Genomic DNA, 16,989 nt, shown 5'->3' on the forward strand with positions numbered 1-16,989 from the left:
GAAGCATTAGCCTTAAAGGGAACCTGTGACCCACCCAGAGCGTTTTTAAGTAAAAGAGCCACCTTCAGCAGCACTAAGGCTGCATTCTGTGAAGGAGTCTTGTATGTTTAGCATCCCTAGGAATGCTGAAATAATCACTTTTATAAATTTCGCACCATACCTCTATTGATTCAGGGAAGTATGATTTCTCCCTGACTCAAGGGCCTCGCAGCTGTCCACCATCCCACCGGGCGCCGCCTCCTCTCTGTCTTGTGCCGTCACCGGCGCTCTGCAATTATTTCTTGGGCATGCACCGTGCGCGCTGCCCTGGAAATTACATCAAGTGATGTAAGTAGATCATGCCTGCGCACAGCGGAGGCCCCAGATCCCACCCCGCAGTGTTATGATGTATTCACACTGCGGGGCTGCGAATCTGGCACCTGCGCAGTGGAGCGGGTCAACGCGCTCCATTGAAGATAGTGCCGAAGTTTCGCGAGACTTTAGCCCTATCTTCAATGCAGCACGGTGACCCGCTCCACTGCGCAGGTGCCAGATTCCTAGCCGAGCAGTGTGAATATATCATAACACACTACAGGGTGGGATCTGGTCCCTCAGCTACACAAAGGCGACGGTGACGTCACGACATAGAGGAGGCAGCGCCCGGAGGACACAGGGGGATGATTGACGTCTCGGAGGCGGTTGACACCGGCGGAGAAGACATACCTCCGGGACTCAATAGAGGTATGGCACGAAATTTATAAAAGTGATTATTTCAGCATTCCTAGGGATGCTAAACATAAGAGCCACCTTCACAGAATCCAGCCTTAGTGCTGCTAAAAGTGGCTCTTTTACTTAAAAATACCAAGGGGGGTGACAGGTTCCCTTTAAAGGTTTCAACAAACTCTGATACTACTAGCAAGCTCTATGCTTACGAACATATTCTTAGGGCCTGAAAAAAGACAAAAGGACACTCAGTGCACAAAAAATGGACAAAATTTAGTTCTGCCCATGCTTGTTTATCATTCATCATGAGCCTCAAGTAGAAGTTATTAATATAATAACTTTAGATTTTAAAAGCCTAAAAATGAAATGAAGCAGCTGGACTTGAATTATCCTTTTTATTAAATATCAAAGTCTTATTACATAGTGCTTCTTAACCATTACAGCAAATATTGCTTTATGACCTAACATTTCACCAAAACTTCATTCAAATCAAGTTTTAATGATAAAATTTCCCTCCAGACAGCACTGTAAAGGTCAGAGCTAAAATCACTCACTTTATCAATAAGGCTTTGTTTCTTAACTACTAAAAGAAGCATTTTGGGAAATGGTTCATTTGGTTTGCGGCACTTATATGTGGCCGATGCAGTGAAAGTTATGTGCCATTTCTTCTCTTGTGTAAACTGATTGCAAATGGAAAGTGTAATGGAATGGCTGAGAGAGTCTATCAGTACAAAATGACTGTTCAAGCCAACCACAGCACCTTGCAAGGGACAAAAGCCTAATAAAAAAATCATAATTTTGGTTTGCCAGAAAATATTTAAACATAGTAGTGACGGTTGGCACTCATTGCCGAAGCAGCGTTATGGTGGCCACCACAGTCACAGTGACCGGGAGAAGACAGGAGAAACAACAAAAACTCTGCATGTGAAAAGGACCCAATACGTGCCTTAGGATAAATAGTATCTAAATAATCTCACCTAATATGCTAGTGACAAACTGTAAGTGGAAATAATCTTGTAGAATTGTGGAAAAGTCTACTGGTCTTGGTATGGAAGTATGCAGAGCCAAGGTGCTGAGTTCTGTGTGCTGTCCTTGCACAATCCTGGAATCTCCTTGGGTATCCTGTATATAGCAGTGATAGTAGCTTCCAGAATGTTACGGCCGGTAGTGTCCCTGATTACCACTTGTTCAAGTTACATGTCATACCCCATGTCATCTCCAGGAACATGCATGTGTTACCAGGAACACTGTGAGCCGGAGAGCACTGGAAACAACCATCACTTATACACCTTGGACACCGGAGATTCCAAGATTATGCAGGGACAGTGTACCGATCCCTGCAACTTTGCACTGCGTTCTCCCAAGCTATGCCCAGCAGACTTTCTCCACAGGAGAAGCTGTCACTCTCATATTAGGCAAGACTATTCAGATACCTATATATCCCAAGGTGCGTCCTTTGTCAGTTTTTGCTGTATATTACTATATACTCACGGTCACTGTGGTTTTTTTGTCTACTATAATCAGCACTTCTGCAATTCCTATTATTTTTATCTTCCGAATCGATACAACTTAGGGTACTGTCACACTCTGCAACTTTCCAACGATCACGACCAGCGATACGACCTGGCCGTGATCGTTGGAAAGTCGTTGTGTGGTCGCTGGAGAGCTGTCACACAGACCGCTCTCCAGCGACCAACGATGCCGAGGTCCCGGGTAACCAGGGTAAACATCGGGTTACTAAGCGCAGGGCCGCGCTTAGTAACCCGATGTTTACCGTGGTTACCAGCGTAAAAGTAAAAAAAAAAAAAAAAAAAACCGTACATACTCACATTCCGGTGTCCTTCAGGTCCCTTGCCGTCTGCTTCCCGCTCTGACTGAGTGCCGCCGTAAAGTGAAAGCAGATCACAGCGGTGACGTCACCGCTGTGATCTGCTCTTACTTTCCGGCCGGCAGTCAGTCAGAGCGGGAAGCAGACGGCAAGGGACCTGAAGGACACCGGAATGTGAGTATGTACGTTTTTTTTTTTTTTTTACTTTTACGCTGGTAACCACGGTAAACATCGGGTTACTAAGCGCGGCCCTGCGCTTAGTAACCCGATGTTTACCCTGGTTACAAGCGAACGCATCGCTGGATCGCTGTCACACACAACGATCCAGCGATGACAGCGGGAGATCCAGCGACGAAATAAAGTTCCAAACGATCTGCTACGACGTACGATTCTCAGCGGGGTCCCTGATCGTAGTAGCGTGTCAGACACTGCTATATCGTATGGATATCGCTGGAACGTCACGGATCGTACCGTCGTAGCGATCAAAGTGCCACTGTGTGACAGTACCCTTACAGAGGTCTTATAAGTATGGTATAGGTATAAAGATAAAAATCTAATTAAATAAACTGCTGTACTAGGAATAGTGGCCCCTATAACTGAGCTGCTGTGCCTGTGTAAATAATGAAAAAGTGGACCAAACAAAAGCCTCAGTGTCATCATTCTGCTGATCAACAAGAATCCAGTACAAGGCAACAAACCAACAAAGAACAAATAATAGCTTTAACCCTTTCACCCTGAAGCCTGTTTTCACCTTCCTGACCAGGTAAATTTTTACAATTTTGCCCACTGTCACTTTATGTGGTCATAACTCTGGAACGAGTCAATAGATGCCACTGATTCTGAGACAGTTTTCTCATGACATATTGTACTTCATGATAGTGGTAAAATTCCAGTTATAAGACTTGCGTTTATTTGTGACAAAATGGGAAATTTGGCGAAAATTTAGAAAATTTCGCAATTTTCAAACTTTTAATTTTTATACCTTTAAATCAGAGAGTCATATCACACAAAATAGTTAATAACATTTCCCGCTTGACTACTTTACATAAGCACAATTTTTGAAACTTTTTTTGATAGGAAGTTATAAGGATTAAAAGTTGACCAGAGATTTCGCATTTTTACAATAAAATTTACAAAAACATTTTTTTAGGGACCATCTAACATTTGAAGTGACTTTGAGGGGCTTATATGATAGAAAATTCCCAAAAGAAACACCATTTTAAAAACTGCACCCCTCAAGGTGCTCAAAACCACATTCAAGAAGTGTATCAACCCTTCAGGTACTTCAAAGGAATTAATGGAATGTCGAAGGAAAAAATAAACATTTAATTTTCTTTCACAAAAATTATCCTTTAGACCTATTTTTTTTTATTTTCGCAAGGGTAATAGGAGAAAATGGACCATACAATTTGTTGTGCAATTTTTCTTGGCTACACCGATACCCCATATGTGGGGGAAATCTACTGTTTGGGCGCATGTCAGGGCTTGAAATAGAAAGGCCATTTGACTTTTTAAATGAAAAAAATTTGCTGGCATAATTAGCAGATGCCATGTCATGTTTGGAGAGCCCCTTATGTGACTAAACAGTGGAAACCCCCAATAAGTTACCCATTTTGGAAACTAGACCCCTTAACGAACTTATCTAGATGTGCACTGAGCACTTTGAACCCACAGGTGCTTCACAGAAGTTTATAATGTAGAGCCATGGACAAAAAAAATCACATTTTTCCGAAATAAATCGTTTCCAAATTTTGCATTTTCATAAGGGCAACAGGAGGAATTGTACCATACAGTTTGTTGAGCAATTTCTCATGAGTATGTCGATACCACATGTGTGGGGAAATAGTACTGTTTGGTCGCACGACAGGGCTTAGAAGGGAAGGAGCACCGTTTGACTTTTTGAATGCAAAATTTGCTGGAATAATTAGAGGACGTCATGTTGCGTTTGGAGATCCGCTGATGTGCCTGGCAAACATGTGGCAGCTAAATGTGGTTTAGGCACACTAGGACTCATAAGGGAGAGGGCATTTGGATATGGGAGCAGAGACTTTGCTGAATTTTTTGGGAGGAGCAAGGAGCCATTAAGCTTTTCTAGAGCCTTTGTGCTACCAGAAACATGGAAGCCTACTATAATTCCGTTAACAGATGATAGAGCTGAGTGGGGACTTGCTTTTTTGTGGATTGAGTTAAAGCTTTTATTGGGAACATCTTATATAACGTTTGGAATCACATTTATCCGGGCCTCTATGCTGAACACTTACTTTGTGGTTTCCATCTAAATCTGTGAGTGATGTGGCAGATGAAACCCCCGAGGGATCTATTCACTATAATGAGGCAGCAAAGTTACTGTGGACTCTGTCTGGCCTTTGTTCAGCGGTGTCCTTTTCAGAGGTGCACAAAACTGTGGCCAACGACACTTTTGTGGAATCCTAAAGGACACCAGTGGCTGTTAGAGGCATATGAGAGCTGATCAGATGAGCTATCATGTGGAGGGAAAGTTGCGGACTCTTCACCGGAGAACGCGTCAAAGGCAGGGACATGACTGATGACTTACGTATACGTCATGGTTCGTGAGAACTCCGGGAACAACTCTTTAAAGGCTAAATATCACAGTATATGATGCCGCGCTTGGGGGTAAACTATCCGAGGTGTCTAAGTCAAGAATAAACTGGTGGATCTGGTTGCTTAATTCCCTACTTCAATCATTAAGCTGGATATTACTCTTGTGATTAAAAAAACATAATGCCTGGTGTGCTAAAGAATTACAATGATAAAAGCCACCTCTTAATGTTCTGCAAATGACATAGGTATATGCGGTGTTAGGCTTACCCTAACTGCGGTGAATGTCCGTCCGTGTCATAAGATCCACGGAGTTTCGTTTGGCTGTGCGGTAATGGATATGCAGGGGGTTGGATATAGGTTGCTTCTTGCTAGCGGTAGGAAGTGGGGAGCACCTCAGCTGTGCAACACCAGAGGAGCCCCGGCCGAAGGCGTCCATGGATACAGCTGAAAAAATGGCTGCCAGTACCTGCTCGCTTGTGCTCGGGTGTGACGTCACAAAGCTACGGAGCTGCGTTAAGACCAAAAAGGGGTAACCAACACGTTTCGAAGTTGAACGTCCTTCTTCATCAGGGTTAATGCTCGTAATCTGGTCTCCTCTATATATACTTCCCTCTACAGAGCAGAGCGATTCAGGGGTGGGGACACAAGTGCTGCCATGAGGTATATATAGAGGAGGCCAGATTACGGGCATTAACCCTGATCTCATCTCAGCCAGTACACTAGATGTGGAGGGGGCCGTAGAAGGGCAACAACCTCAGCCTTTGTACAAGGAGGAACAGGAGGAGCACTTCCAGAGCCCTGCAAAATGGCCTCCAGCAGGCCACAAATGTGCATGTGTCTGCACAAACGGTTAGAAACTGACTCCATGGGTATGGTCTGAGTGCCCGATGTCCACAGTTGGGGGTTGTGCTCACAGCCCAACACCGTGCAGGACGATTGGCATTTGCCACACAACATCAGGATTGGCAAATTCGCCACTGGCGCCCTGTGCTCTTCACAGATGAAAGCAGGTTCACACTGAGCACATGTGACAGACGTGACAGAGTCTGGAGACGCCGTGGAGAGAGATCTGCTGCCTGCAACATCCTCCAGCATGACCGGTTTGGCATTGGGTCTTTAATGGTGTGGGGTGGCATTTGTTTGGAGGGCCGCACAGCCCTTCTTGTGCTCGCCAGAGGTAGCCTGACTGCCATTAGGCACCGAGATGAGATCCTTAGACCCTTTGTGAGACCATATGCTGGTGCGGTTGGCCCTGGGTTCCTCCTAATGCAGGACAATGCCTGACCTCATGTGGCTGGAGTGTGCCGGCAGTTTCTGCAAGATGAAGGCACTGAAGTTACGGACTGGCTCACCCTATCCCCAGACATGCATCCTATTGAACACATCTGGGACATCATGTCTCACACCATCCACCGTCACGTTGCACCACAGACTGTCCAGGAGTTGGCGGATGCCTTAGTCCAGGTCTGGAAGGAGATCCCTAAGGAGACTATCCGCCGCCTCATCAGGAGCATGCCCAGGCTTTGTAGGGAGGTCATACCGGCACATGGAGGCAACACACACACAACTGAACATCATTTCCTTGTCTTGAGGCATTTCCACTGAAGTTGAATCAGCCTGTAATTTGATTTTCCACTTTGATTTTGAGTATCATTCCAAATCCAGACCTCCATGGGATATTCAATTTGATTTACATTGATCATTTTTATGTTTTTTTTTGTTCTCAACACATTCCACTATGTAATGAATAAGGATTTGCAACTGAAATACAGTATTTCATTCAGTGATATCTAGGATGTGGTATTTAGTGTTCCCTTTATTTTTTTGAGCAGAAAATAATACCGGCACCAGTTAATACAGTGGGGCAAAAAAGTATTTAGTCAGTCAGCAATAGTGCAAGTTCCACCACTTAAAAAGATGAGAGGCATCTGTAATTTACATCATAGGTAGACCTCAACTATGGGAGACAAACTGAGAAAAAAAAATCCAGAAAATCACATTGTCTGTTTTTTTATCATTTTATTTGCATATTATGTTGGAAAATAAGTATTTGGTCAGAAACAAAATTTCATCTCAATACTTTGTAATATATCCTTTGTTGGCAATGACAGAGGTCAAACGTTTTCTGCAAGTCTTCACAAGGTTGCCACACACTGTTGTTGGTATGTTGGCCCATTCCTCCATGCAGATCTCCTCTAGAGCAGTGATGTTTTTGGCTTTTCGCTTGGCAACACGGACTTTCAACTCCCTCCAAAGGTTTTCTATAGGGTTGAGATCTGGAGACTGGCTAGGCCACTCCAGGACCTTGAAATGCTTCTTACGAAGCCACTCCTTCGTTGCCCTGGCGGTGTGCTTTGGATCATTGTCATGTTGAAAGACCCAGCCACGTTTCATCTTCAATGCCCTTGCTGATGGAAGGAGGTTTGCACTCAAAATCTCACGATACATGGCCCCATTCATTCTTTCATGTACCCGGATCAGTCGTCCTGGCCCCTTTGCAGAGAAACAGCCCCAAAGCATGATGTTTCCACCACCATGCTTTACAGTAGGTATGGTGTTTGATGGATGCAACTCAGTATTCTTTTTCCTCCAAACACGACAAGTTGTGTTTCTACCAAACAGTTCCAGTTTGGTTTCATCAGACCATAGGACATTCTCCCAAAACTCCTCTGGATCATCCAAATGCTCTCTAGCAAACTTCAGACGGGCCCGGACATGTACTGGCTTAAGCAGTGGGACACGTCTGGCACTGCAGGATCTGAGTCCATGGTGGCGTAGTGTGTTACTTATGGTAGGCCTTGTTACATTGCTCCCAGCTCTCTGCAGTTCATTCACTAGGTCCCCCCGCGTGGTTCTGGGATTTTTGCTCACCGTTCTTGTGATCATTCTGACCCCACGGGGTGGGATTTTGCGTGGAGCCCCAGATCGAGGGAGATTATCAGTGGTCTTGAATGTCTTCCATTTTCTAATTATTGCTCCCACTGTTGATTTCTTCACTCCAAGCTGGTTGGCTATTGCAGATTCAGTCTTCCCAGCCTGGTGCAGGGCTACAATTTTGTTTCTGGTGTCCTTTGACAGCTCTTTGGTCTTCACCATAGTGGAGTTTGGAGTCAGACTGTTTGAGGGTGTGCACAGGTGTCTTTTTATACTGATAACAAGTTTAAACAGGTGCCATTACTACAGGTAATGAGTGGAGGAAAGAGGAGACTCTTAAAGAAGAAGTTACAGGTCTGTGAGAGCCAGAAATCTTGATTGTTTGTTTCTGACCAAATACTTATTTTCCACCATAATATGCAAAAAAAATGATAAAAAAACAGACAATGTGATTTTCTGGATTTTTTTTTCTCAGTTTGTCTCCATAGTTGAGGTCTACCTATGATGTAAATTACAGACGCCTCTCATCTTTTTAAGTGGTGGAACTTGCACTATTGCTGACTGACTAAATACTTTTTTGCCCCACTGTATATAAAAATTCCCTGGAAGGATGAATAGACATCTCATGTGTAGAGCTACAGCGGGCTAATCTTAATGTGTAATATTGAAGATAAAAAGATGTGGCACTCACTAGTTCAAATAAATGTGAAAAAGTCCTTTATCACATTCCTTGGGATTAGGACTAAAACATGATGTGCAGGTTACAAATGTATACAGGGAAAGGCAGAGTGGACCTCTATTTTTTTCTTCTTCAATATATACACGGAGCTGCATTCCCGCAAATCGCCACACATACAGCTCTAGCAAAAACTAAGAGACCACCACATCAAAACCCTGTCATGGGCAGCCCATTCTCCAGACCTGAACCCTTAAATTTTTGTGCCAGAAACAGTGTGAAAGACTGGTGGCAAGCATACCAAGACGCATGAAGGCTGTGATTAAAAATCATGGTTATTTCACAAAATATTGATTTCTGAACTCTTCCTGAGATAAAACATTAGTGTTGCTGTTTCTAAATGATGATGAACTTGTTTTATTTGCATTATATGCGGTCTGAAAGCACTGTTTAGTTTTGTTTTTCATTTTAACCATTTCTCCTTTTCAGAAAAAAAAACTAAATTTATTGCTACGTTCAGCAGAAACAGTCTGACAAATTTTGGTGTCATTTTTACCCATTTCCCAGGGTGAAAATGTTATATCTGGAGATAAAATGTAATTTTTGTTGTAAAAATTTAATTATTTTGTTTTCACCGCCCAATGGTATAAGGTCCTGTGACACACTCGTGGTTTCAATATGATCACCGCACCCTTAGATAAATTCATTGAGAGGTGCAGTTTATAAAATGAGGTCACTTATGGGGGGTTCTGCTGTTCTGGCACTTCAGAAGATCTCTCAATGTGACATGGCACCCTCAAATCAGTCTAGCAAAATGTGAACTACAATATGGCGCTCCCCTTCGAAGCTTTGCACTGTGCCTCCAAAGTAGTTTTCAACCACATATAAAGTATTGGTACAATCAGGAGAAATTGTGTAAGATATTTTAAGCTCCATTTTATATTATTATTCCTTCTGAAAACTGAAAACTTGAGGTCAAAGTTAAATTTTAGTGGAAAAATGGTAATTTTCCATAGACTCAGCCCGATGTTATACAATTCTGTGAATCGCTTGAGGGTTAAAAATGCTCAATACAACACTAGATGAATTTCTCAAGACGCATAGTTTTGGAATGTCAGGGGCATTTGCAATCTATTCCAGCCAGAATTAAACTTGCTCTCCATTGTTTCTGAGCCAAGCCGTGTGCCCAAACAGATGTTTTCCACCATATATGTGGAATCTGTGTACTGAGGTCAAATTGGACAAATTGTATGGTCCATTTCCTCCTGTAAGCCTTGTGAAAATAAAAAAATTAGTGCTGAAGCAACATTTTTTGTGAGAAATATGTATTTTTTTCATTTTCATGGCACAACAACATAAAATTCAGTGATGTACCTGTGGGTTCAAGGTGCTCACAACATCTATAGATAAGTTCCTCGAGCAGTCTAGTTTCCAAATTGGGGTCACTTGTGGGGGTTTTGCATTGTTTAGGCACATTGGGGGCTCTGCAAACGCAACATGGTGTCTGCTATCTATACCAGCCAACTTTGCATTCTTAAGTCAATTGGCGCTCCTTCCCTTCTGAGTCCTGCTGACGCCCACACAGTGGTTTTCCACCACATATCTGGTAACGGTGTAGTCAGGAGACACGAAACAACAAATTGCATGGCCCATTTTCTCCTGTTACCCCTGTGAAAATTAAATATTTGGGCCTATAGCAACATTTTTGTGGGAAAAATGTATTTTTTTTTTTTCATTTTCATAGCCCCACAATATAAAATTCTGTGAAGCACCTGGGGGTTCAAGGTCCTCACAACACCTCGAGATAAGTTCCGTGAGTGGTCATTTTGTTTCCAAAATGGGGTCTCCACTGGGGGGTTTCCACTGTTTAGTCACATCATGCTCTACAAACACAGCATGGCGTCCGCTATCTATTCCAGCTTATTTCGCATTACAAAAGTCATTTGGCGCTCATTCCTTTCAGAGCCCTGCCGTCCACCCAAACAGTACTTATCCTTCACATATGGGGTATTGGCATAATCTGGAGAAATTGCACAACAAATTATTGGGTCCAAAAATTGGGCTAAAGTAAAATATTTTTGTAAAAAAAAAAATTTAAATGTTCATTTTCTCCTTCCAGATTGCATTAATTCCTGAAGGTTTAATAAACAGGTTGAATGTGGTTTTGAGGACTTTGAGGGGTTGTGTATTTAGAATGGTGTCACTCTGAGGTGACTATATGACAGAAAATACCCACAAGCCACATCGAATTTGATGTGGTCCCTAAAATATTGGTTTTGTAAATTTTGTAGGAAAAATGAGAAATTGCTGATACTTTTAACCCCTCTAACTTCCTAAGAAAAAAATGATGATTCAAATATTGTGCTGATGTAAAGTTGACATGTGGGGAATGTTACTTATTAACTATTTTGCGTGACATAACTCTCAGGTTTAAGGGCATAAAATGAAAAGTTTGAAAATTGCGACGTTTTCACCAAATTTCTAATATTTTCACAAATAAAAGAAAGTTGTATCGAACAAATTTTACCACTATCATGAAGTACAATATGTTATGCGAAAACAAATCTCAAAAACTAGGATCGGTGGAAGCATTCCAGAGTTATCTATATATATAATTGTCTAAGGGGTACTTCCGTCTGTTTGTCTGTCTGTAACGGAAATCCTGCGTCGCTGATTGCTCATGGCCAGCCAAGACCAATCAGCGACAGGCACAGTCCAGCCACAAATTCGCCCTTCCCTACTCCCCTCCAGTCAGTGCCCCCTCCCGACTCCCCAGTCAGTGCCCCTATAGCGGTTTAGCAGTCCATTAAACAGACTGCGTTACACCGCAGCATAACGCGGTGTAATGCAGTCTGTTAACGCTGCTATTAACCCTGTGTGATCAACTTTTTACTATTGATGCTGGCTATGCAGCATCAATAGTAAAAAGATCTAATGTTAAAAATAATAAAAAAGAATAAAAAATTATTATATTCTCACCTTCCGGCGCCTTTCCCGCTCTTCGCTGCGCTCCGGTCCCAAGAACGCATTGCGGCAATGACCGGAGATGACGTAGCGGTCTCGCGAGATGATGACATAGCGGTCTCGCAACACCGCTACATCATCACGTGTTATTGCCGCAATGCATTCTTGGGACCGGAGCGTCGTGAGGAGCATCGCTAAACGCCTGGGCTGGATCCGGGGGCCGCCGGAAGGTGAGTATATAACTATTTTTTATTTTAATTATTTTTTTAACAGGGATATGGTGCCCACATTGCTATATACTACGTGGGCTGTGTTATACACTACGTGGGCTGTTATATACTGCATGGGCTGTGTTATATACTGCGTGGCCTGTGTTATACACTACATCTCTGTGCTATATACGACGTGGGCTGTGCTATATACTACGTGGCTGTGCAATATACTATGTGGCTGTGTTATACACTACGTGGCTGTGCTATATACTACGTGGCTGTGTTATATACTACATCGCTGTGTTATATACTATGTGGCTGTGCTATATGCTACGTGGCTATGCAATATACTATGTGGCTGGGCAATACACTACATGGCTGTGTTATATACTACGTGGCTGTGCTATATACTACGTGGGCTGTGCTATATGCTACGTGGCCTGTGCTATATGCTACGTGGCCTGTGTTATATACTACGTGGGCTGTGTTATACACTACGTGGGCTGTTATATACTACGTGGGCTGTGTTATATACTACGTGGGCTGTGTTATATATTGCGTGGGCTGTGCTATATACTACTATACATATTCTAGAATACCCGATGTGTTAGAATCGGGCCACCATCTAGTTACCACATAAAGTGACAGAGGTCAAAATTGGAAAAATTGGCCTGGTCAGGAAGGTGACCACAAGGTTCTGGGTGAAGGGGTTAAATGCATACAATTTGGGCTAAATATCATTTTAGAAAATTGGTTTTAGTAAAATGTTTTCTCCTATAGCCTCTGTGTTACACTATGGCTTGCCGGCTACAGAATGCATTAACGTGGTTGTCCACATTATCTTTATTTTATCAGATGTGTTGGGGACATGATTTTGTGGCACTTACTATTATATAATATGACAGGTTCTCCTCCTGATTTTGTTAGTGTAGCTTTCCTCACAGACTGCACAGCTCTCCAGTCCAAAAAATGGTCACTAGTGAAGGAGAATGTGAGCAGACCTGTCCATCAGCCTCGTCCAATTCTGAAGCTCACATGAGAAAACTGCTTTTCTATTGGACCAGGCTGATAGACAGGTCTGGTGACATGTTCCTCCACCAGCAGCCATTTTATGGACTGGAGAGCTGTGCATTCTGTGAGGAAAACTACACTAACAAGAGCAGAAGGAGAACCTGTCATACCATATAATAGTAAGTGCCACAAAATCATGTCCCCAACTTATCTGATAAAATAAAGATAATCTGGCTGACCCCATTAACTCATTCTGCAGCAAACAAAAGACAGTGTAATATAGTGGCTATAGGAGGGAAACGGTGCAAAATTTTGAATGAAACCCAATTGCAAAAATAATATTTTGCCCACAATACATGCATTTTAAGTAAGTGTAGAATCACACATTTACATAATTAAATATTGGCAATAAATGTACTATTAATTGAACCATCGATTCATAAAAAGTAAATATCATTAACTGAATACTACTTTTTAATCATGTCACAAAGATTTCCTTTGCAACTATTGTTGAGTGTAGGTAAATGTAGTGCAGAAATAATGAATGAAGCATTTTCACTCATAGAAACATGGTGAGCTTACCATACCAGTATCTAATGAAGGTTAAGTCTGTCTTACCTCATCATATTTGCACCAATCACAACTTAAAATCTCAGCTTGGTGAGCGGGGATGACAAGTTTAGATACAGGAGTTTTCACGTCCCATATTCTCAGAGTCTGGTCTCCTAAAATCAGAATGAGGGGGACATAGTAACACTTGAAACGGTACAAGATTTAGGCTTTGTGCATGGAGAAGTATTGCAGCATAATAGTTTGCTTGCACCAGATAAAAACAACATAACTCGTCTCCCGGACAGACCCTGTGCCTGTAATGTCAGCGTTGTGATATCCAACGCCAACATCTCAGGAGATGCACCAGTCTAGTACGTAAGCATGTGGCTCTTTTATCTGGTGCACTGTAGCACTTAAGAAGGGCTTCTCCAATGGTGGACAACCCCTTTAAGCGCAACTATTCGTTAAAATTGCAGCAGATGTGCAATGAATCACCACTCATTGCACTGCAACACAGGTAAGAAAATAAGAAAAGCTAATAAATCACACTTAAAAAGAATAGTGAGACATTCAAGGTTCACAGAGTAATTTACACAAACACGGAAAATGTTTGGTGGGCAGAGAAACAGTGAGACAAAAGACAACCGACTTAGTCTGCTTTTGAGAATGAATATTTGTTAAAATTGTTCCTTCATTATAAGTTGGGTATAACCTGTCCCTGCTGCTTGAGGCCCCCTAGTAGGGAAACCTGTTCAATATCCCAACAGCACCACCACAGGTGAAATTTAGAATGACACATTCCTATTAAAATCAATGGTCTACGTAATGTATGGGCAAGCTGATGCCCAAATAAAGAGCCATGAGCTACAAATATCACATTTTAAAAAATGAGCAGATGGTTAAATGATTAAATACTACACTTAGTAGATACAACATCTAATGGTTGGAGATGGGGAGTAGGGAGAAATGCTACTTTTACATTACACTAAGGCTCTGAACAACATTCTTTTGTTTCTAAGGAAAACGGATTTCTTAATCCAATTTATTTTGAAAGCCTTTTTAGTTTGATGAATGATTTATCATGTTGTGAACAGATACATTCACCTGCAGCTGATTTCTCTTAGAAGAATATACACATCTGTTTTCAAGAATATTTCTATTACACAACTGTATACACCTACGAGCCATAACATTATAGGGAATTTGTCAGTTATTTTTTGCTATGTAATCTGACCGCAGCATGATCTAGGGGCAGACAGCCTGATTCCAGTGATGGGTCACTTCGTTTACTGGGCAGTTGTGATAGGATCACGGATTCTCTGGTGCAGATTTAGCAGAGCTCAGAATACTGAGCTGTGTATAACCTCACCCACAAAATTGATTGTATACTGTATAATGACGGAGAGCTACTAATCAGTACTGGGGTTGTGTTTGGACTAGGAGGCAGGTGACCTCTAGTTCTCCAATGATAATCTCCAGCTGATAAAAACAATGATTTTATTGAAACCGCACACAGCCCAGTAAGTGACACTTCCCTGAAATCAGGGTCTCTGCCCCTACATCATGCTGTTCCCTATTTTATAGAAAAACCTGGGAACAGATTCCCTTTAAATCCAATGAACTGAATAATGTTGAATATCTCATTACAAAGGCACCTTTCAAGGGCTGGGAAATACCAAGCAGCAAGTATGCAGTTAATATATTCATGTTCATTTGTAGAAAGCAGGAAAAATAGGTGAGTGTAAGGATATGTTTGAATGTTATATATGCAAAATTGTTATGGCCATACAACTGAAGCAGGTCGTCTCTGAATCAATGGTTTTGTGGTGCATTCCTGATAAGCAATGAATGGGGTCTATCAATAGTGGTTTAAGGAAGGACAACCTATAAACCAGTGATTCCTGGGTGCCAAATAGTCAATAAATGTGGAGTACAGTATACCTGTCTTATCCGATCCCACAGAGGAGCTACTGGTGGACAAATTGTTCAAAACACTGAAGTTATCCCAAAAAATAATGCATTTAAATAAATCTTTAATTAGCTTATGTTCTTGAATTCAACATATCTGATCCTTTATAGTCAGGAGAGATAATCCACCCCCAGAGTTGTTCCCTCTCCCCATTGAGAACACATGCAGGCTAGACAATGCCAAACATGTACGAGTATGGCAGGGTTGGAAACAGGGTGGTAGAGTTCAAACTTCCGACTCCTCAATTTCACTGACTCCGATTCTCTCATACATTACTCTTGTTTAATTAATAAATTTACTGTAGTAAAATGGTAACATCAGGCTTTTCATCACCATTATGATTCAATAATCAAGCTATTTAGATAAAATATAAAATAAAAATGTTTTTTGTTCACTCTAGCAGTTCTGAGAAGAGTGCAGGTATTCCTTCCCAGTGCCTTTTTCCTTTGATCTGTAGAGGAGGAGATTTACTACTAAGCATGTACATAAAGTGCAGCACAGATTCATCTAAACTAAAAGCCTACATCCTTATATCAGGATATTTATAGAACATTTCATAACTTTCCCAAATTCATCTGAAAAAATATTCAGCACATACTGCATTGAACTATGCAGTATGTGCTGAATCTGAATGCAATCTCATTCACTCCAAGTTTAAGAACATGTCCTGTTTGATAGGTGTCTGGTGATCATATATGTTTTTTCTCCCATGTCTCCCCCCTTTCTACAAACATGTTTGGTTTTTTGGATACCTTCTTTTAAATGAACAAGAATAAATCTTCAATTTTACAGACAATGTATCGGGAGCTGGATCATTTTCTTTCCTGCATTGAACTACTGTACCCAATTAACTATATATATTAGGAGTCTGAACCGGTCCATTTTATACCAACTCCACTAAAAAGCACTGGTTAAGAAGGATAGCTGTCGGTGGTTGTAAGGAATTGATCTGCACACCCACTTATTATCTTATATAGCTTTTTATATAGCTTCTAGCTATCTTATATCACTCCCAAGTTTTCCTTACACAGTTGAGATCCTTTAAGCCTGGTTATGCAGCGAGCTTTGTTAACCCCTTCATGACCCAGCCTATTTTGGCCTTAATGACCTTGCCGTTTTTTGAAATTCTGACCAGTGTCCCTTTATGAGGTAATAACTCAGGAACGCTTCAACGGATCCTAGCGATTCTGAGATTGTTTTTTCGTGACATATTGGGCTTCATGTTAGTGGTAAATTTAGGTCGATAATTTCTGAGTTTATTTGTGAAAAAAACGGAAATTTGGCAAAAAATTTGAAAATTTCGCAATTTTCACATTTTGAATTTTTATTCTGTTAAACCAGAGAGTTATGTGACACAAAATAGTTAATAAATAACGTTTCCCACATGTCTACTTTACATCAGCACAATTTTGGAAACATTTTTTTTTTTTTGCTAGGAAGTTATAAGGGTTAAAATTTGACCAGTGATTTCTTATTTTTACAACAAAATTTACAAAACCATTTTTTTTAGGGACCACCTCACATTTGAAGTCATTTTGAGGGTTCTATATGGCTGAAAATACCCAAAAGTGACACCATTCTAAAAACTGCACCCCTCAAGGTGCTCAAAACCACATTCAAGAAGTTTATTAACCCTTCA

The 16,989-nt window shown here is 41.5% G+C and overlaps 1 protein-coding gene across 2 annotated transcripts in view; it reads right to left on the minus strand.

Moving 5' to 3' along the window:
* PEX7 (peroxisomal biogenesis factor 7) overlaps positions 1 to 16,989 on the minus strand; it is a 280,910-nt gene that overhangs the window by 160,273 nt on the left and 103,648 nt on the right. For both annotated transcript variants that reach the window (XM_077289287.1, XM_077289286.1), the window contains exon 6: positions 13,448 to 13,554. In XM_077289287.1, the coding sequence (XP_077145402.1) occupies positions 13,448 to 13,554 (107 nt within the window). The remainder of the gene's footprint in view (positions 1 to 13,447; positions 13,555 to 16,989) is intronic.

This window comes from Ranitomeya variabilis, chromosome 2 (assembly GCF_051348905.1).
Source record: "Ranitomeya variabilis isolate aRanVar5 chromosome 2, aRanVar5.hap1, whole genome shotgun sequence".
Taxonomy (NCBI): domain Eukaryota; kingdom Metazoa; phylum Chordata; class Amphibia; order Anura; family Dendrobatidae; genus Ranitomeya; species Ranitomeya variabilis.